Source organism: Bubalus bubalis, chromosome 21, assembly GCF_019923935.1.
Source record: "Bubalus bubalis isolate 160015118507 breed Murrah chromosome 21, NDDB_SH_1, whole genome shotgun sequence".
NCBI lineage: Eukaryota > Metazoa > Chordata > Mammalia > Artiodactyla > Bovidae > Bubalus > Bubalus bubalis.
This window is the reverse complement of record NC_059177.1, coordinates 53,607,104-53,627,847: the sequence shown is the minus strand read 5'-3', so window position 1 is coordinate 53,627,847 and position 20,744 is coordinate 53,607,104. Positions and strand designations below refer to the sequence as shown.

Here is a 20,744-nt window from a genome sequence, read left to right as displayed (position 1 = left end):
TTAACTGATCAGCCTCACCTCGGGAAGACACTTGAGTGTTGGCAAGAACTGGCAAAGAATAGGAGGACCCCTGAGATCCTTGAGAGGGGCAAGAGGACCCCAGTCCTGGGAGTTTCACAGTGCAGAACCTCTGAGCTCGTCTCTGCACTTCCCGCTGGTCCTGCACATACAGGAAGCCTAGCACAGTGGTTACCTGCATTCCAATCTAGACTCCATCTCTCGCTTGACCGTGTGTCCAGGCACAGGTGACTCTCCCTCTGTCATCCCTCAGCTGCTTCATCTGTCACGTGGGCTAACAGTACTGCGCTCAAAGGGTGGGAAGACCCAAACCAGGTAGCATCAGCTCAAGGACGTGGTTAAATGCTCAGTCAACAGTGATATATCTGCTCAGGGCTTTCCTGGTGGTCCAGTGGTTAGGGCCCCGTGCTTCCCCTGCAGAAGGCCTCATATCAGGTTCAGTCCCTCATGAGGAAACTAAGATCCTACAAGTTGTGCGGCACAGACAAAAAAAATAAAATAGAACAATAATACAACTGCTGTTGCTGCTCCAGCTGTTTTTAATACTGTGATTCAACGGGGAAAGTTCTTTGCCTAGAACAAAAGTGATGTGAAGAGAGTCTCTTCCCGCCTGCTTGTCTCTGGACTTCAGGTACCTTCGTGGCCTCTCTCACCTATCTCTCTCATCTTGCATGCCTCGGTGTGTTACCCTGCTGTTCTCTTCTCTCCCCCAGCAAGCTTCGCAGAGAGTTGTTCTCCACAGCCCTGAGTTCGAGGATGCTCTGTGTGCCCTGATGGTGATGGCTGCCCCCATGGCCCCTCACATAACCTCAGAGCTTTGGGCAGGTAGGTGGCAGAGGCCTCACTTGACCTGTTACTACTGACCAGCATGTGCTTCAGCTGCGTGTTGAGCCTTATTCGGGACTCGTGTCCTCAGCCATGGGGCCCAGTGTGTGGCATCGGCCCTGGGGACCTCTCTGTGGAAATGCGAGTGAAGTGAGAAGGGGGCATGCAGGAGGACTTGATGGCTGTTTTGGGCCCGGTTCTCCAGGCCCTGTGCTCAGAGGTCCCCTCTGACTTCTGAGGATGTTTTAAAGGCGCTTGCAGGAGGCAGGCAGCCTAGGGATGCTGTGTTTACATTATGCTTTTATCTGGGGGTTTCTGAGAAGTAGTATTCATTTCTTTTTCGTAGTTATTTTAGCTCTTCTCACCTGTTTATTCTTCTCAGTAGAACTCAGGTATAATTTTGTTAAGTTCTCCCAAAATCTTGAGATATTTGACTGAGATTTTCTTAAGCCTGGAAGTAACCTGGGAAAACTTCACATCTTTACCACATCTAAGCTTCCATCCCAGAACACGGTCTGTCTCTCCATTTATTCAAGATTACCCTCACCCCCTAGTCAAGTTTTGTAATTTTCTTCATATGGATCCCACATATTTCTTGAGATTATTTTCAAATATTTCATCTTGCCATCAGTTTAGTTCGGTTTAGTCGCTCAGTCGGGTCCAACTCTTTGCAGCCCCATGAACTGCAGCACGCCAGGCCTCCCTGTCCATCACCAACTCCTGGAGTTCACTCAGACTCACGTCCACCGAGTCAGTGATGCCATCCAGCCATCTCATCCTCTGTCGTCCCCTTCTCCTCCTGCCTTCAGTCTTTCCCAACATCTTGCCATAGTTCGTTTTATTTTTTTTATTCTAACTGGAATTTTTTTTTTCTCTTATAATTTTTGACTGGTAATATCTGGCATATGATTTTTAGTAATTATTTACTTACTTATAATCAGATTCCCTGTCAATCACTCTTCCTTCATTTAGGGGTAGAATCCTCTTGGATTTTCTAGGAGTCTGTGACCAACAAATAAGCCTGAGTTTTCTCCTTTCTAACAGTTATGCTCTTGTGTCTGTTTACTGTCTTTAATATACTGCTTAGAAAACCACATTGATGTTAAAGAATGCTGGTGACAGCCAGTCTTCTCTCGTTTCCAGATTTCAGTGGAGCATGATTCCCTGTGAGGTTTGCTGTTGGCTGTTGGCTAGGGTAGATAGTCCCTGTTGTGTTGAGGAAGCGGCCCTCTAGCCTTGTTTACCAGAACTCACCCTAGGAAAGGGAGGTGGGTGTTACTTAATGTCCATTCTTCAGTTGTTGAGCTGTTGTAGCCTTTGCTTTTAATTCTCCCCTTTGCCCTGATGGTATGGCTTATGTCCAATTACCTGATTGCCTAATAGGCTATTGAGGGGTTAATTTACCTTGACCATGGGGTAGTAAACCTTTAACATACTGTAAATTCTATTTGCTAGTGTTTATTTAGTATTTTGCAATTACTCTCCTAGGAGAAACCAGCTTTTCCTCAGTGTGCCTTGTCAGGTTCGGAAATAAGGGTTTCACTGCCTTCACCAAGCGAATTGAGTTGCTTCTTGTGCTTTGGAAGACACCACACAGGACAAGAACGTCCACCTGTTCCCTGCTGAATAGACAGAATGCCCCAAAGGGAGGGTGGTGGTAGGCCCTGCCAGGCTCCTGCCATATTACATTAGCTTATACAGCCTTTCATTATCTCCTTAGGCAGGAAACACGCCTCTTTCATTTAGCATTGGTGATCACATTAAGTCTTTTAAGTGGCACATTGTTAATTCTTTCCTACTCTTCTCTTCTTATAAAACAAAGCTTATCTAATTTGTAATAAACGTGTTCACTCTCATCCTGGAATATACACATCTCTCCCTCATCATCATTTTCAGTCCCATATCATCTGTCTGCCTCCTTCATTTCATTTCTCCCAGGAGGGACTGATGTAAATGGGGTTTTCAGAAACCCAGAGACTGCGTGCCCCTCCAGGCTCTGTGTTTTAGGGCCAGGATTGGGAGGGTGGCAGGAGGGCCTGCTGTCTCCAGGGTCCTGTCCCCGCCCGGCAGGTCTTTCCAGAGGTGTGTGCTGCGGTGGACCCTGCTAGTCTGTTTTCTGGTTGTGTGGCAGGCTCTCCTGAAGGACACACACTAAAGCAGTGTGATAGAAACTAGCCCGTTTCAAACGTGGCTCCGTGTTTTTCCCCACATAGGACACCGGTGGGTTTTGTGAGCTGTGTTATAACGAGGAGTCAGTCTAGATTGAATCTGAGTTTTCCTAACCGGTCTCGTTCAGTCATTCCGTGAACATTCATGGAGCGTGTATTTTGTGCCGGACTCTGTTCTAGGCATTGGTGGGAAAGCTGGGGAGAGCATTCTGAACAGCGGGCATTGCAGTCTGTGTTCATTCCCTTGAAAGGGCATCCCTCAAGCATTTAAAGAAGCAGTGGCTCTGCACGTGGGTGTGTGAGTGTGTGGCTCCTCTGAGTGGAAAGCGGGGCCGTGACGCAGTCAGGTGAGGAGTCCTGCACCACAGGCCTGACACCCTGGCCATTAGCTCGCGGGTCTTTGTCAGGTGCCTTCTGCTGACGGTGGGGACCTGACCCCTTCTGGCCTCTCCCGGCATCCGGCAAGGGCCGGTGTCATAGGAGTGAACGTCCTCTCAAGCAGAAGCACTGTGTTGTGAGGGGACATGATTGCCGTCGTCCCACACTGTCAGTCACTCTTCTCAAGGCTCTGGGACTTTATTCTAAATAAACATAGCTTTCAGGACCTCCCTGGTGGTCTGGTGGGTAAGGCTCCACACTCCCAATGTAAGGAGTCCGGGTTCAGTCCCTGGTCAGGGAACTGGATCCCACATGATGCAACTAAGAGTCCCCATGCCTCAACTAGAGGACCCACGTGCAGCAAGAGCAACAAGAGGAAATTCCGCATGCTGCAACCAAGACCCAGCGCAGCCAGATAAATAAATAAAAACATAGCTCTCACACAGCTGATTTCCCTGCTGCATCTTAGATAACCGCACAGTGACTACAATGGGAATACGGTCAGCGAGGGTAGGCTGTTCAGAAATGACCATTTCCCAGAGTTCCTCAGGAAAGCAGGTTTTCAAGGAAGAGATCCTCCCCAAAGGACAGCGGATATGAGATCTGTCTTTTGAGGGCCGTTCGGGGTCCATGGGCAAAATGGCCATCGTGGCTTTGGATAAAAGAAAACCTTTAGAGAAACCCAAAGTACTTGATAGCCTAACAATGCCCTCTACCAATCATGTAAAGAGTCGGTGGAGACCTTCAGTGGGAAATGGAACCAGTGTCTTGGCAGTGTGCGCACATTAACAGGATGAGGAAATCTTTTTTTCCTTCCTGACGCTCTGGATCTGAGAAGGTCAGGAGACCACATGTGAATTTACAGTTATCTTTTGTTTGCCATCATAGAATATTGTCTATGTTAGGGAATTGTCTACTGTTAGGGAAACTTTGCATGTTCGGACTCACTGACACTGTTTCCAGACAAAGGACACAAGGGTTCCCCTCTGGGCTCCCTAAGGCAAAGCAAATCCTAGAGTTTTCCTTGAAAATTACGTCTATACACATACTGTAAAACCCTCAGCTCCTACAAAGGCTGCGTCCTGGGTTCTGGCATCCTCACCCCTACGCTCAGTGGTTCTCCCCAAGCACCTCCACTGCTGAGTTTCACAGTCGAATTGTCAGAACTCCATGCGTGTACGTGAAATTTTTCTCTCTTACCATATTGAGTGTTGTATAGAGTGGTTCTATATCAATACTTACAGGCTGACCCTGTTCTTTTTTAACAGCTTCGTGGTGTCTTACCCAGTGAATATTCTGTCAGTTATTAAACAGTCGTCTACTGATGGGCATTTGAGTGATTTCTCCTCTTTGTCTTGTGTGTGTGTGTGTGTGTGTGCAACTTTGAACTTAGCCAGATATAAGTTATTTACAATGTGGTGATAAGCTCTCCCGTCTCTGTTTCTCTGGCCATTTGTACAGTTCAACGCTGACTTTCCTACCTTGGTTTTTGCATCTTGCTTCTACCTCTTGCTGTCTCTGAGTCTTCCATCAACATCTTAATTATGAGGGTCACAGCATGGTGACCCTTTGCCTCCCTTAAGTTTCTCAAGTAACGCATGATCTTGAAGTATAGTCTACCACCACAAATTTTTTTCTTCGTAAAAATGGTGGTAAAATATTGTAGCTATATTGTTTTGCTGTGCATATAGGCTGTATTCATTAATTTCAGCAAAACTCCGAATCTTGGGACTTTCCTGGTGGTCCAGTGGTTAGGACTCTAAGCTTTCACTGCAAAGGCCACAGGTTCAGTCCCTGGCTGAGGAATTCAGATTCTGCAAGCCACTCAGAAAGGCCAAAAAACACCTGCAAATCCGCAAATCATCTAGAAGTGTGTGTGTGATACTTGTAAGGGACAGTAAGATATTTGCTGATGTTCTGATGCTTTTATACATGAAAAAGCCTCTTGATGAAAGTGAAAGAGGAGAGTGAACAAGTTGGCTTAAAGCTCAACATTCAGAAAACTAAAATCATGGCATCTGGTCCCATCACTTCATGGGAAATAGATAGGGAAACAGTGGCTGACTTTATTTTTTGGGCTCCAAAATCACTGCAGATGGTGATTGCAGCCATGAAATTAAAAGACGCTTACTCCTTGAAAGGAAAAGTATGACCAACCTGGATAGCATATTCAAAAGCAGAGACATTACTTTGCCAACAAAGGTCCATCTAGTCAAGGCTATGGTTTTTCCTGTGGTCATGTATGGATGTGAGAGTTGGACTGTGAAGAAAGCTGAGTGCCGAAGAATTGATGCTTTTGGACTGTGGTGTTGGAGAAGACTCTTGAGAGTCCCTTGGACTGCAAGGAGATCCAACCAGTCCATTCTAAAGGAGACCAGTCCTGGGTGTTCTTTGGAAGGAATGATGCTAAAGCTGAAACTCCAGTACTTTGGCCACCTCATGCAAAGAGTTGACTCATTGGAAAAGACTCTGATGCTGGGAGGGATTGGGGGCAGGAGGAGAAGGGGATGACAGAGGATGAGATGGCTGGAAGGCATCACTGACTCAATGGACGTGAGTCTGAGTGAACTCTGGGAGTTGGTGATGGACAGGGAGGCCTGGCGTGCTGCAATTCATGGGGTCGCGGAGAGTCGGACACGACTGAGCGACTGAACTGAACTGAACTGATGCATGCTATTTCCACGTTATTTTGTTGTTGTTTAGTCACTGAGTCATGTCTGACTCTTTTCTGACTCCATGGACTATAACCCACCAGGCTCCTCGGGGCATGGGATTTCCCAGGCAAGAAAATTGGAGTTGGTTGTCATTTCCTCCTCCTCCTGGGGCTCTTCCCAACTCAGGAATCGAACCTGCATCGGCAGGCGGATTCTTTACCACTGAGCCAATGTCACCAGAACACTTTTTGTGGGTAAAGACTAGCGTGAAGCATGTCCATCCTCCCTGTCCATTTCCTTGGCAGTACCAGGGCTGGATGGGCCATGGTGGGGACCCAGTCTCCAGGCCTCCCCTGTGTGTGATGAGGATTGGGGTGGAGTGGAGATAGGCGTGAAACTGATCATCAGGGGAGGCCTGCCATCCACAGACACCACGACCACCTGCTCTCGCTCCAGGTGCCATGGTGGCGTGGCGACCTCACCAACTCTCGGAGCGGGAGAAGGGCATTTTGGTTCTTGCACAGGAAGGTCAGCGACAGCAGCTCTCCAGGGAGGGGCAGGAAGAGGGTGGGCTGAGAGCGACAGCTGGCCTCAAACGGTGGCCTGTGTATCAGAGCCTTGCTGCTTCCCAGCTCGTGTTCAGACTTTCTCCGTGTGCTTCCCAAACACCAGCTCCTGGCCTGACCTGTGTCACGTAAAGAAAGCATTATATTTACCATGCAAATGGTAGCTATTTTTAGTTCCCTAAAAAGAGCAGGAAGGCAAAAACATGACGTAGAGCCTGGGGTCCTGAGTTTCTGTTCCTCCCTGCTGAGCAGGATGGGGCGGGGTGGGGAGGTGGGGGCCCCTCTCCCATCTATATGGAATTCCTGGCAGGGGCCACTGGCCACTATAAATAAGCATCCTGATTGCTCCAGGAAGGCTGGGCTTCCTCATTTTTTTTTTTAAGTGGAATTTGTAACAGCTTCTGTGCAGAACATTTGTGTCCAGGGTCCTTTCGTCTCCCAGGCATCCTGTACAACTGCCATGCGGAGGCTCTGGAACTCCGCCCATGGCAGCTGGGTCACAGGACAAGCCGTGCTGGCCCAGCCAGCTAAAATAAAGACCTGATTATCTCCCTTCTGCGACCTCTGTCCTGTATTTAGATATAAGTCTCAATAGGAACCCTTCTGAGGAACCAGCAGGAAGCTCCTTTCTGCTTCTGCCAAGAGGCACATCTGTTGGAAACAGAGCAGGTTCGTTAGAAGCGGGGGAAGCCCAGGGCACGGGGGCCACACGGGGCCCAGGAGTACATCTCCGATGCCACTTGGTTCTCAGGCCCCGAGGGGCCCTCCCTTCCCCCAGGTTGTCATCCGGCAGCAAGGGTTACAGTAAGAGCGCCAAGGAGTAGAGCACAGGACGCTCGGCAAACGCGCAACGTCCGCACAGGGCCTGAGCCGCGCAGGTCAGCAGAGTAAGACACCAGTGCCGTGCAGAGTCCACAGGCCTGAGGCTGGTCTGGGAACGGTCTCTCAGCGCTTAGGACAAGGTGAGGAGCTTAGCAGGTCCATCGCCCGTGTCACTAAGCACACATCCCAGTAAAACCGCCCATATTTTTGGTAGCAAGACTTTCTCAGTGAAGGAAGCAGTGTGCTGATTCCTGTTCTGACCCGTTCTTCACCTCATCACACGCAGGCATTTTAAGTATCTTCATAGTAAATAGTTCTGCAACCATCCCTAGTATGTGCTCTGCTTAGTCGCTCAGTTGTGTCCAACTCTTGGCGACACCATGGACTGTAGCCCACCAGGCTCCTCTGTCCATGAGGATTCTTTTGGCAAGAATACTGGAGTGGGTTTCCCTGCCCTTCTCCAGGGGATCCTCCCAACTCTGGGATCGAACTCAGGTCCCCTGTATTGCAGGCAGATTCTTTATCGTCTGAGCCCGCAGGGAAACCCATCTCTAGTATAGTATATTGTAAAACAAAAATCACAAACCAATAGGGAAGAGACGCTTTATTCAGTGGAGTCAGTTTGGAAAACTGCTGTGTATTTTTTTTAAGAATGTGTTTTTTTTCACATTATACACAAAATAAATTACAGATAGATAAATTATGAATAAATGGAAAACAAAATGAAACCATAAAAAGAAACCAGAAGAAAATTCTTGAACTAATGTCACAGTATGGGAACACTGTTTATAAATATCTTTTCAAATTACAAAAGTCATAAGTATTCCATGTAGAAAAATCTATAATTTTTTAACAGAAAGATTGCCTACACTTATATCTCCCACGGATAATCCTTGCTGCTATTCTGCTGTTTTTCTTCTTTTTTCTAATAATTTATTTTAAAGTGGTCCTAGATTATAGATCTGCAGTCATATGGCAGAAACAAATATTCATTTTTTCAGCCAGAACCTAGACATGTCAGAGAAACTCCAGTGGTAAATTCCAAGAAATACAAACTCACAGCCAAGAATCATAAAATTCACCAGGAAACAAGGCAGCGAGAGTGAGGCAACAGAAAAAAGGAGAGGGGTCAGACCCACAGAGACTTCAGACATTGGTGTTATCAGTCAGAGAGTGTACAGTTAAGTTTAATATGTTAAAAAAAGAATGAGTTGAAGATAAGATTAACAAAAGCTATAAAAGTCCAGCAAATTAGGAGAACAACATAGCGCTTCAAAGAACTGAAAATCATAACTTTGGAAATGAAACACTATGAATGAGTTCAACAGCACATCTGATACAGCTGATAAGAAAATTAGTGAACTGAAAAATGGATCTTGCGCAATTACCCAGAATGGAGCAAAGACAGATGAGGGACAGGAAGCAGGGAAGGGCTGCTGGCAGGCCGAGTGAAGGTGTCTGATGCATGCTTCTGGGGTTTCAGAAGGAGCAGGAGCCCAGAATGGGGTATAGGTGCCATCTGAAGAGAGAGAAGCCCAGGTGCAGAACACCCCCCGCATTCTGCTGTTTTCCTTCCTCAGCTTTTCTGTTTATATAAACATTTGCTAAAACTATGACCATAGTATATATACTATTGTGTGTCATCATTTTCCGTGAAGCTGATTACTAGTTTAAGATGTAGGAGAAAAGAGAATCCAAAGCTGTGTCTGTAGCATGATCCAGGTGGTGGTTTGGCTTGATTCTGTGGATACAATATCATACAAATATTCATTCAATACATTACATTACTATCTTTCAAAATAAAAAGTTTTATAGATGCTATAAAATCATGTGAACATGATTTTTTTTGTTGTTTTTTGACTTTTTACAAATTTTCTGCAAGAAGTATGCATCACTTCTGTCATCAAAGAAAATAAAATATTATCAACTCACAGCCCAGTGTTCAGGACTGGCATTGGTGGGATTCCTTTCCTCTGTCCCAGACCCAAACTTCAAATGTATCTGCTGGTCTCAAGGCTGATAATAAGAGGTGGGGGTGGGGGGCGCAGAATGCGAGGGCCACACCACCTCTACCAGCCCTGGAGAAACCACTCATGGTGTGAGGGCTGTGCCATTGCCATGGCAACGCCCCCACATGGGCACACTGGCCACATTTACGTGCCCACTCGCTCAAGGCCTGCCTCTGGGAGGACCAGGAGGCAACGGTGAGGTGCCAGGCCACAATTGCCCAGGCATCGGTTTTTCTGCCCCGTGTACTTCCTTCACATTTGGGGGCATCTTTTGTACTCCTGATATCAACAGAGGCTCAGAGGTTGAACCCTCCCTCTAGAGAAGCCCTGGTTGAAGCCCTAAAGCTCAGACCACTGGCCATGAGCGTCTCTGGGGTGCTGGGCCTCCTCGGCCTTGGGGGCTGCAGCGTGAAGCACTGGGGAGCTCGAGACTGGAGAGGCTCTCATTCCTCCCAGCTTCCTCGGGTTGGACCCACCCTGAGCCAAGGACAGCTCTTTCCAATTTGGAAGTGGCGGGAGCCTCTCACGAGAGGAAGTTTTAGCTGAGAAGTTGAGCTCCCTCTGAGTAGGTCCAGAGGGAGCACCCTGCTGTTCTCAGCATGTTGGCTCGGTGGATTAGGAGTCAAAGGACTGGGTGGGAGGCCCTCTCAGACCACAAGTATTCTTGGGCCACAGAGGAAGCAAACACAGCTCGTTACTTTGGGATCCGCACAAAGGATTCCTTCACCAGCGGGACTGCAGAGACCGAGGGAAGTCAGCAGCCTTGCTTTTCCAAATGCACACTTAAGAACAGTGTGTTCACCCATCTTCATGGCTCTGGGTATCGTTGAAAAAAAAGAAAAAGAAAGCTCCCTGTAAACTGGGATAGTTGTTCTCTGGCGGTCCAGTGGTTAAGACTCCGTGCTTCCAGTGCAGGGGATGCAGCTTCGATCCCTGGTCAGGGAACTGGGATCCCACATGCCGCTTGGTGCAGTCAAAAAACAATTTTTTTTACCAAACTTTAAAGTTTTTGTTTTGGGGGTCTGACTAATTAACAATATTGTGGTGGTTTCAGTTGAACAGTGAAGGGACTCAATCGTACATATACACCGTATCCATTCTCCCCCAAACTAGCCTCCTATGGCCAAAATATATTTAATAAATAAGCTGGGATGATGAGCAAGGCGGAAGGAAGTGGGGGCCCCTGGTGGGCTGTGGAAAGCCGTCGTGGGGCCCCTGGGGCCTCAGCCTGCTCCAGGGCAGGCCGTGTCGGGACAGGCGCTGTACAGCCTGCTCCTGTGAGCCTGTGCGTGCTCACTGACCCTCCGTGTCTCCATGTTGCAGGCCTGGCGCTGGTGCCACAGAAGCTGTGTGCCCACTACACCTGGGATGCCAGCGTGCTGCTTCAGGCCTGGCCCACCGTGGACCCGCAGTTCCTCCAGCAGCCCGAGGTCGTGCAGATGGCGGTTCTGGTGAGTGCCTCCCGAGGCCCCTTGCACCCAGGGGAATCACACACGCACACACACACACACACACACACACACAGCTGGGTCTTCAGGTTTCTCGCCAGGCCTTGCTAGCCCACCCGACTCTCTGCCCAACCTTCCAGCCTGTCTTGCTTTGCCAGCACCTTCAGTTTTGAGGTCACCACGTACCAAAATCTTGTGAGCAGAAAATTTGTGGCCCTCGAGCTTTTGAGAGCATGGAAAGAATCAACCTGTCCTGCCTTACGTGTTCTAACTGTCCTCATTCCAACTGTGTTTCAGGCTCTCCAGGTTTCATTCAACTGCTCTTGGCTTTTTGAAAGGGTAGGGTGATAGTGAGGTGGTGGGCATGGAGCCCCTCACTCTGCAAAATATATTTCAGGAAGACTGGATGAAGTCTCTTTTTTGGTAACGTCGATCATTTTAAATACATACAAGTAGTCGATTAGAGTATAGAGCAAGTAATTCTGCTCTAGTTTAGCCTTATGCGTTTAGTTTGCTTAATCTGAGACCCGTTGTGAGGAATATCTCTTCAATATGCTGATGCGGCTAAAGAGGGAAAGAAAACAAGAGGCAGACCTTTTAGTCTGAACCACACGTGGGCCAGCTGATTTACATCCCAGCTCTCATCACCCTGAGAGGCGGGCATCACTGTCCTCATTTTTTTTTTTTAAGCTGAGGACACAGGCTCAGAGAGCTCATCACTTTGCCCACATTTGTTTATTCCTCAGTCATTATCCAGTTACCTCCCCTACCTTAACACAGGCTTTTGGGACCCAAACCCAAATACAACAACCTGGGTCCCTGTCCTCGTGGAGCTTAAAGCCTAGTGGAAAAGATAGGGGAAAATAAGAAGGAAAGAAAAATAGAAACAAAATGATTGCAAACTGTGGAACATGCCACAGACAAGTCACCCAGAGGCTGAGGGGCCTGCCAGTCCCCGCCTGCCGCGTCTGCCAACCCTGGGCCCTGCGGGCAGGTCCATGCTGGGAAAGACAGAAGCCCCCAGAAGACTGGCTCCTTGTCAGCCACTCTTTCTTCTCACCCTCTCCCCTGGCACTCAGTCCCTCAATGCCTCCTGTTCCTCTGCCCACAGAGGGCGAGGAGGTGAGGCTACCTGGCTAGGCTTCTTCCCAGAGTCCTCAAAACTAGCCTGTGCCTCAGAGAGGCTATTTCTTTAATTTGATTAACGTTTCTAAGAAATAATTCTCTTGTATACTTCTAAGGATTCGTCCTAAGCTCAGCAGAGAAAGGCCAACTTTTTTTTTTTTTTTTTTTTGCCACACCCTGCAGCCTATGGGATCTTAGTTCCCTTGACCAGGGATCAAACCAGCTCCCCCTGCAGAGTCTGAACCACTGGACCACCAGGGAAGTCCTAGAAATGCCAACTTGAGACGATGAAGTTCTAGTCTGAAAATGTCTTTCCATTTTAAATTAACCACCGCAGAAAAGAAACTGAGTTTTGATAATTGGTAAAATAATCTTAGATTTTCATTGAAATAAAAATTCAAGATTTAAAATGTGTAGGGCTCCCTGCAAGCACACCCAGCTCAACAACCTGGGGGTTGGGGTGTCGAGGCCTGCTGTCCTGTCTCCGCATGATCTCGCTCAGTGCCAAGGCCAGAAATAGAAGCTGCAGCACAGACAGTGTGACCCAGCGCAACTCAGTTCAGCAGCACCCCTGTGCTCTGAGCCCAGAGGCACCGCCTCGTGTCCGTGGAGCCCGGCACCAGGAGGGACGGTCTGGGGAGGCACACGCGTTGTCACGCACACTGACAATTTGTATAGCCTCCAGGTTAAGACATAAGAGCTTGGGACTTGGACCACCTCACTTTGCAAAATGCTTGATCTCTCTAAGCCTCAGTTTCCTCAGTTCGAAAATGGGAGGCAAATCCAGGGCCTGCCTCACCTGATTATGCCAAGAATTAAACGGAGCATGCCAGGAGTGCTTAACCTACTTCTGGACGCACCAATGACAAAACCCACTAACACAGTGAGCGTCGACTAAGAAGCCGGCTCTGCCCTGAGAACTTTCCAGATACTAACTCATTGACCCCACACAGCAGCCCGGTGAGGCAGAGCCTGCTGTTCTCCCCATCTCACAGACGAGGCCCCGTCTCGCGAGGAGGAAACAGCGGCAGCACAGGCTTGGTAGCTCACTGGGTAGATGGTAACTGCTGCTGGCATAGGCGTCGCTGCCTCTGGCGGCTGGGGCGTTGGGGGACGTGTCCTGAGGAAGAGGACCTGACCTTGGCTTTGAAAGAGGAGCAGCTTTTCCCTGGTAGAGGGAAGGAGCCACAGCAGGGGAAGCCCTCCCTGGACCAGGAGCCGAGGAGGGGCTGGAGCAGAGGCAGGGCCCCTCTCGAGAGAGGGCCGGACTGCATCTGGAGCGACTGGGGGCTGGCAGGGAAGAGAGGGGGTCTGGGGCCCATCCCATCTCCAGCCTTGGCTGGAGTGGGGACCTGGTCTGTGGCTTCACATTCCTGTCCCTCAGCTTGGCGCTCTGAGAATCGGGGATGGAATGGCAGTGACCTACCTCACGGGCCTGTGACGGGGATAGACAGGGTCTCTCAGGTGGCTTGTGGAGCGCGGTGCCTGGCACAGAGAGAGAGAGAGCTCAGACAACGAGTGCCTTTATTGTCATGAGCCACTGTGGGGCTCCTGTCAGTGAGCAGTGGATGGGGCGCTTAGGGGGCTTGGGGGACAGCACTCGTGGCCAGGGGCCCACCAGGCAGCTGTTGGAAAAGTCCTAGAGAACAACACAGAGGCCTGGACCCAGGCTGAGTGATGAAGTGGAGGTGGCAAGACCAAAGGGCTGAGGCTAGCAAGGCCACCATGTAGGGACCTGGAAAGTGAAAGTGAAGTCGTTCAGTCGTGTCCGACTCTTAGCGACCCCATGGAGACCTTCCTAAAGGCAAGCAGCCGCTGTTTGAGGTGATGTCTCATTTGTCTCCCATCCAGGTGCGAGGAGTCAAGAACCCGCCTCCCATCCCGTCCTCTAGGTGGCGCTAGTGGTAAAGAACCTGCCTGCCAATGCAGGAGATGTAAGAGACGAGGTCCCATCCAAGTCAGGAAGATCTCTGGAGGAGGACATAGCAACCCACTCCAGTATTCTTGCCTGGAGAATGCCATGGACAGAGGGGCCTGGCAGGCTATAGTCCATGGGGTCGCAGAATCGGACACAACTGAAGTGTCTTAGCACACACAGCACAGCACAGCGATCTAGGCCAATACAGCCTCTAAAAATGCCACGAAGTTCTACAGAAATCTGAAGAGATAAATGGGTAACTATGGGATCCTGGATAATATGCTTTGGTTGAAACTTCAGAAGTTCTTCCCGGTAATTTTTCGTAATACGGTGACTTTATTTTCCAAGTCAAAAACTGGAGCATTCACAAAAGAAACATAAGCATTCTGACAGAAGCCACTGGGACAGAGTATTTGAAACAAGCTGTTTAGAAGCTATCTGGATCACATGTCACTTTCCTTAGCAACAATATCAGTTCATATTTGATGTGAAATTTAACCTTCACATCAAATAATTGAACCAACATTCAGTGAATAATACCACTGGTGCCTAGAACTGTTCAGTTCAGTCGCTCAGTTGTGTCTGACTCTTTGTGACCCCATGGACTGCAGCATACCAGGCTTCCCTGCCCATCACCAACTCCCAGAGCCTACTCAAAACTCATGTCCATCAACTCGGTGATGCCATCCAACCATTTCATCCTCTGTTGTCCCCTTCTCCTGCCTTCAATCTTTCCCAGCATCAGGGTCTTTTCCAATGAGTCAGTTCTTCGCATCAGGTGGCCAGAGTATTTTGGAGTTTCAGCTTCAATATCAGTCCTTCCAATGAATATTCAGGACTGATTTCCTTTAGGATGGATTGGTTGGATCTCCTTGCAGTCCAAGGGACTCTCAAGAGTCTTCTCCAACACCACAGTTCAAAAGCATCAATTCTTCGGTGCTCAGCTTTCTTTAAAGTCCAACTCTCACATCCATACATGACCACTGGAAAAATCATAGCTTTGACTATAAGGACCTTTGTTGGTAAAGTAATGTTCTGCTTTTTAATATGCTGTCTAGGTTGGTCATAACTTTCCTTCCAAGGAGTAAGCATCTTTTAATTTCATGGCTGCAATCACCATCTGCAGTGATTTTGGAGCCAAAAAAAATAAAGTCTGACACTATTTCCACTGTTTCCCCATCTATTTCCCATGAAGTGATGGGTCCGGATGCCATGATCTTAGTTTTCTGAATGTTGAGTTTTAAGCCAAAATTTTCACTCTCCTCTTTCACTTTCTTCAAGAGGCTCTTTAGTTCCTCTTCGCTTTCTGCCATAAGGGTGGTGTCATCTGCATATCTGAGGTTATTGATATTTCTCCCAGCAATCTTGATTCCAGCTTGTGCTTCTTCCAGGCCAGCGTTTCTCATGATGTACTCTGCATATAAGTTAAATAAGCAGGGTGACAATATACAGCCTTGACCTACTCCTTTCCTGATTTGGAACCAGTCTGTTGTTCCATGTCCAGTTCTAACTGTTGCTTCTTGACCTGCATACAGATTTATCAGGAGGCAGGTCAGGTGGTCTGGTATTCCCATCTGTTTCAGAATTTTCCAGTTTGTGGTGATCCACACAGTCAGAGGCTTTGGTGTAGTCAATAAAGCAAAAGTAGATGTTTTTCTGGAACTCTCTTGCTTTTTCGATGATCCAGCGGACGTTGGCAATTTGATCTCTGGTTACTCTGACTTTTCTAAATCCAGCTTGAACAGCTGGAACCATACCGGCCCATTTTAGTAAGAACTGTGAGTGGTGTGGATCCTATTTCCAGGTTGTCACACGTGAGCGCCCCCTTCTGGAGCCAGTCATCAGGAAGGGAGGTTGCCCACGTTCCCCAGAAATTAATTAGTCCACATGAAACGCCCTGTAGCCAGATCTGAACTCGATGTGATCTTCAGGAACACAATTGTCCCTCTCCTCCTGAATACAGCCTAAACCATCTCATGCTGAGAATTTTTGACATACTTCCCACCAAGGTGTGATGGGGGCAGCATTCAGGAAACACGGGCTGGCACCCCCGCCCTCTCTGCCGTATTCAGGCATTAATCCCACCCGTCTCACTACACTTCGCTCTTCTGGGAAGCTGGGTGCCGCTTTTTCTTTCTCTCTTCGCACACCCTCTCCCCACACAGAGACAGCAGCACCCTTTAGGGGCAGTGGGTGTCAGGCTGCCTACCACCCCCAGGCTTTCCTCATGGGTTGTCTCTCTTTTCGCCTTCTCAGATCAACAACAAAGCCTGCGGCAAAGTCCCCGTGCCCCAGCATGTCGCCCAGGACCAGGACAAAGTCCACGAACTGGTTCTCCAGAGCGAGCTGGGTGTCAGGCTCTTACAGGGGCGAAGCATCAAGAAGGCCTTCCTCTCTCCGCGCACCGCCCTCATCAGCTTCCTGGTGCAGGAGTGACTGCCGGCCGCTGCGGCCCCTCCTCCAGGTCTGGGGCCCCGGCTCGGGGCAAAGCCCGGTGTCTCGAATGTCTGCCTTTGCATTCTGACGGGCTGGCATCCGCATCCGCAGGGTGCCTCTGCAGTGTGATCTGGTGCCGGGGTGAGGGAGGGTGGGGCAGAGGAGAAATATGAGTGAAGCGGAGTGTGGAGCACATACCTCCGCCATTGCAGGTGAGGGAAGCATCTAGCCCCACGTGAAGCCCCCAGAGATTTGGCCGGGTGGGAGCAGGAAGGTGAAAAGAGAAGCAGATGAGCTGAACACAAAGCCTCTAGAGCAGCCTGGGCGCCTCTGGACCCCAGAAACTGCACTGCCTTCGGCAGGTCTGAGGAGCGTGAGGCTACACCGAGGATGTCGGGGGCTCAGGAGCAGCTCGAGCAGTCACTGTTGATCGGTGACGGAGCCTCAGCCTCATGGCAGAGGGTCTCCTGCCTGCAGGCTGGATCCAGATATCCACGTGCGGCATGGACACTGGCGTCTTCAGAAGTCGCTCGGAGGAATGCCCTGGCCGTCCGGTGGTTTGGACTTTCACTGCTGTGGACCCCGGTTCGATCCCTAGTCAGGAAACTAAGATCCCACATGGCTGACACAGCCAAAAAGGAGACGAAGAAGAAATTGCTGGGAATCAAGAAACAAGCAGGGCTAGTCTGGCTGCCTGCACCCCGGCTCCTCAGCCCTGCCTGGCTGGCTGTTTGCACCCAGGCTCAGTTGGACTCGCCTGCCCGGCCTGCTCTGATGCCGATCTTCAGGCCCTTGGGCGAAGCACCACTTCACACTGTGAATGGGGAGCAGCCCCTCCCGACTGCCCCCTCAGGGTGTCATGTTTGCTGTGAAGTGAAACGGAACCAAGCTGCTTCCAGCCTGGCTGGAACCCATCTCAGAGCCCGCCACAGCTCAACAGGGCTTCTGCTCATGTGCGCCCCAGATGGCTATGCCGCCCTGGGTGTGGCCCCCAGAGCCTGTTGTCTGGAAGAACTAGTCCACCGCCGGCGGGGGTCGGGGTGGGGGGCTGGTGCCACCCGGGTGTCCCCTCCTGTGCTCCAGCCACAGCACTGGCTGCCAGGAAGACCCCCGTGTGATGTATGTTAGGGTGATCCTGGGTTTTGGTGAAGTCAGAGGTTAGGTGCTCTTAACAGAACTGGCCTCAATCCACTGAGTACTGTTTAATACAGGGAGGGGAGGAGAACCCAGACATGTTGTGATGCTGAAAATCTGTATTTGTTCCCCAATGCCTTTTTCTGAAGTAGGCTCAAATGTGGCCCCCTGCAGTTCAGCAGTTAACAGATGACTTTTTTTTTAATGGAATAAAATGTTTGTCATGTATGACTTCGGGACAAACATATGATCCTGGAATAGTCACCATATTCCAATTCTAGGAGTTAATCAGGAACACACTGAGTTATTCTGTTATTCTCTGAAGCACTGGCTATGTGCCTGACTCCACATGGACTGTTATAAAGTGGGATGCATGGGAAACTTACCAACCATGGTAGACGGTACTGACTCAGAAACAGCAGCTAAGTCACTTGGCTCAAGCTTAATACTCTGCCTGGTCCCCATGCCCAGAAATCCTGGTATAACTGATCTCAAGTGCACTTGGGCATCAGGGGTCTTGTTAATAGAATCTCCACACTTGACTGATTGTTGATTTTTAGTCGTTCAGTCATATCTGACTCTTGGCGACCCCATGGACTGTAGCCCGCCAGGCTCTTCTGCCCATGGAATTCTCTGGGCAAGAGTACTGGAGTGGGTAGCCATTCCCTTCTCCAGGGGATCTTCCTAACCCAGGAACTCGGGTCTCCTGAATTGCAGGCAGATTCTTTATGGTCTGAGCTACAAGGGAAGCCGACACAGGTGCTCCACAGGTGATTCTAATTGGCCAGCTAAGTTTGAGAACCACTGGATTAATTGACTCATTTGAACCATAATGTCTAACTAGTCCTTTCTCAGAGAAGGCAACGGCACCCCACTCCAGTACTCTTGCCTGGAAAATCCCATGGACGGAGGAGCCTGGGAGGCTGCAGTCCATGGGGTCGCTAAGAGTCAGACACAACTGAGCGACTTCACTTTCACTTTTCACCTTCATGCATTGGAGAAGGAAATGGCAACCCACTCCAGTGTTCTTGCCTGGAGAATCCCAGGGACAGAGGAGCCTGGTGGCCTGCCGTCTATGGGGTCGCACAGAGTCGGACACGACTGAAGCGACTTAGCAGCAGCAGCAGCAGCAGTCCTTTCTCTCCCTAATCTTCAGCTTAACTGGGATGAATTTGGTCCAGGACCAAAGCACAGTGAAGCAGAGTCAGGAAAGACTTGGACTGGAAGGGAAGGCTGGGGCCAGAACTCTGGAGCAGGTATTTAAGATGTTCCCAGAGCTGACCTGAGTGGACAACATCCTATGGCATGTACCAACAAATGCAGATTCACTGTAAGCAAACAGATGAGGATCTGTGGTTCAAGGAGGGGAGTGAGTGCATTGGCCTCATGTCTTGTTTATTCCTAAAGTAAGCTAAGTGATCTTGAGTCTGTCAGTAAGATGAGCCCAGGGATCCCTTCATTAGCACATAATCTGGCCAGAATAGTGGGTGAGTAAAGCTTCAAGACCACTGGACTAAACAGCATGGCTTTGAAGAACTTCTCCAAGAAGAGAACAAAGTTTTGAAAACAGATGAGCTCGTTGGTATCACTGAGCTAGTTGGTGTAATGGAACAATTGAACAGAAGAACCTGATCCGTGGGGTGGGGAATGATCTCAGTCCTTTATTAACTGCCTTGATTAGCTCAAAACCTGGACTGAACAAGCTCCCTTGCATTATGTCATTTAATTTCCACTAAAACCCTAGAGGGAAAGAATGTGTCTGTCATAAATATGAAGAAACCCAGGTTCTGAGGTTCAGTAATTTGCTCAGTTTGCACAGCTAATAAGTAGAAGTTTTTTGTTGTTGCTGTTGTTAAGTCACCAAGTCATGTCCAACTCTTTTGCAACCCGGTGGAGTGTAGCCTGCCAGGCTCCTCTGTCCATGGGATTTTCCAGGCAAGAATACTGGAGTGGGTTGCCATTTCCTTCTCCAGGGCATCTTCCCAACCTTGGGATCGAACCCGAGTCTCTTGCATCGCCTGCATCAGCACGTGGATTCTTTACCATGGCCCCACAGTAAGCAGAAGAACCAGATCCAAACCCCGGTCCTCTGGCCTCCAAATCCCCTCGTGCCACCCACCATGTCTACCAGTCCCCTCACCTCATTGCCCATCTTGCTGGAAATACTGCTACTGCTGCTGCTAAGTCGCTTCAGTCGTGTCCGACTCTGTGCGACCCCATAGACGGCAGCCCACGAGGCTCCGCCGTCCCTGGGATTCTCCAGGCAAGAACACTGGAGTGGGTTGCCATTTCCTTCTCCGATGCATGAAAGTGAAAAGTGAAAGTGAAGTCACTCAGTCGTGTCCGACTCTTAGCGACCCCATGGACTGCAGCCTACCAGGCTCCTCTGTCCATAGGATTTTCCAGGCAAGAGTACTGGAGTGGGGTGCCATTGCCTCCTCCGGCTGGAAGTACTAGACTGAGGAAAACTCAGGTGTTGGATGGAGGCTTGGGGCTCTCTAGGGACACCTCATGACTGCATGGAGTGGCCATTATTCTTCTTGCCTCTGTGCTGCCTTGGCTTAGGATTCCCTGATTGATGTCCTGAGGCATCTGGGGGCAGATGGCCCAGTGATGTGAGCTGGAGGTTTGAGGCCACATGAAGAAGTCTACCAGAGATCCTTGCAAGCCACTCATGGTCCTTGGCAGGCCAGTGCTCAGACAGGATAGACTCCAAACCAAAAGCTGAGCATCCGAAGTTGGCTTTGGTTTTCATCTCTAGGTGGTTTGATTCCTGATCTGAGCCCAGGTCGGAATTAGGAGGCTGCTAGTGTGCACAGCCATGCACCTGGGCTGATGACATTCCTGCCAGGCCACCACTCAGGCCAGAGGGCTTGGTTCCTGCACCAGCTGCCCCGGCCCCCACCACCTGCCTCCCTCTTGGTCTTTCTCCTCCCAGGAGGGAAGGGAAGGAGGTGGACAAGCCTCCAGTGTCGTTGTGTGCACCAAGCACCGTGCAGGGGCTTTGCTGCTGCCCTTCAAGCCTCACAGCAGTGCTGCGAAGTGAGAATTATGACCCACAGTCTTTACGGAGGAAAACCAAAGCCTAGCGAAGTCTAGCGAGTTACCCAAGTCCTGCCGCTGATGACCGCTCGAGCCAGGATTCGGCCCCTGTTCTGCCTTCCTGTTCACGACTCATGCTTTCTCCAACCCGCCTTCCAGGAGGGAGGAAGTGGGGTGTCTTGGGAGGAAATACAGCTTGTT

General features: G+C 49.6%; 1 protein-coding gene across 3 annotated transcripts in view; it reads left to right on the top strand.

Annotated features, from left to right (window-relative positions):
* LARS2 (leucyl-tRNA synthetase 2, mitochondrial) overlaps window positions 1–17,729 on the top strand; it is a 146,911-nt gene extending 129,182 nt beyond the window's left edge. For 2 of the 3 annotated variants that reach the window (XM_025272822.3, XM_006077499.4), the window contains 3 exons: window positions 732–843; window positions 10,764–10,891; window positions 16,188–17,729. In XM_025272822.3, coding sequence (XP_025128607.3) covers window positions 732–843; window positions 10,764–10,891; window positions 16,188–16,367 — 420 coding nt within the window. In that variant the 3' untranslated portion in view covers window positions 16,368–17,729. The remainder of the gene's footprint in view (window positions 1–731; window positions 844–10,763; window positions 10,892–16,187) is intronic. The other variant, XM_044934148.2, reaches the window with a different exon arrangement.
* The last annotated feature ends 3,015 nt before the right edge of the window (window positions 17,730–20,744 follow it).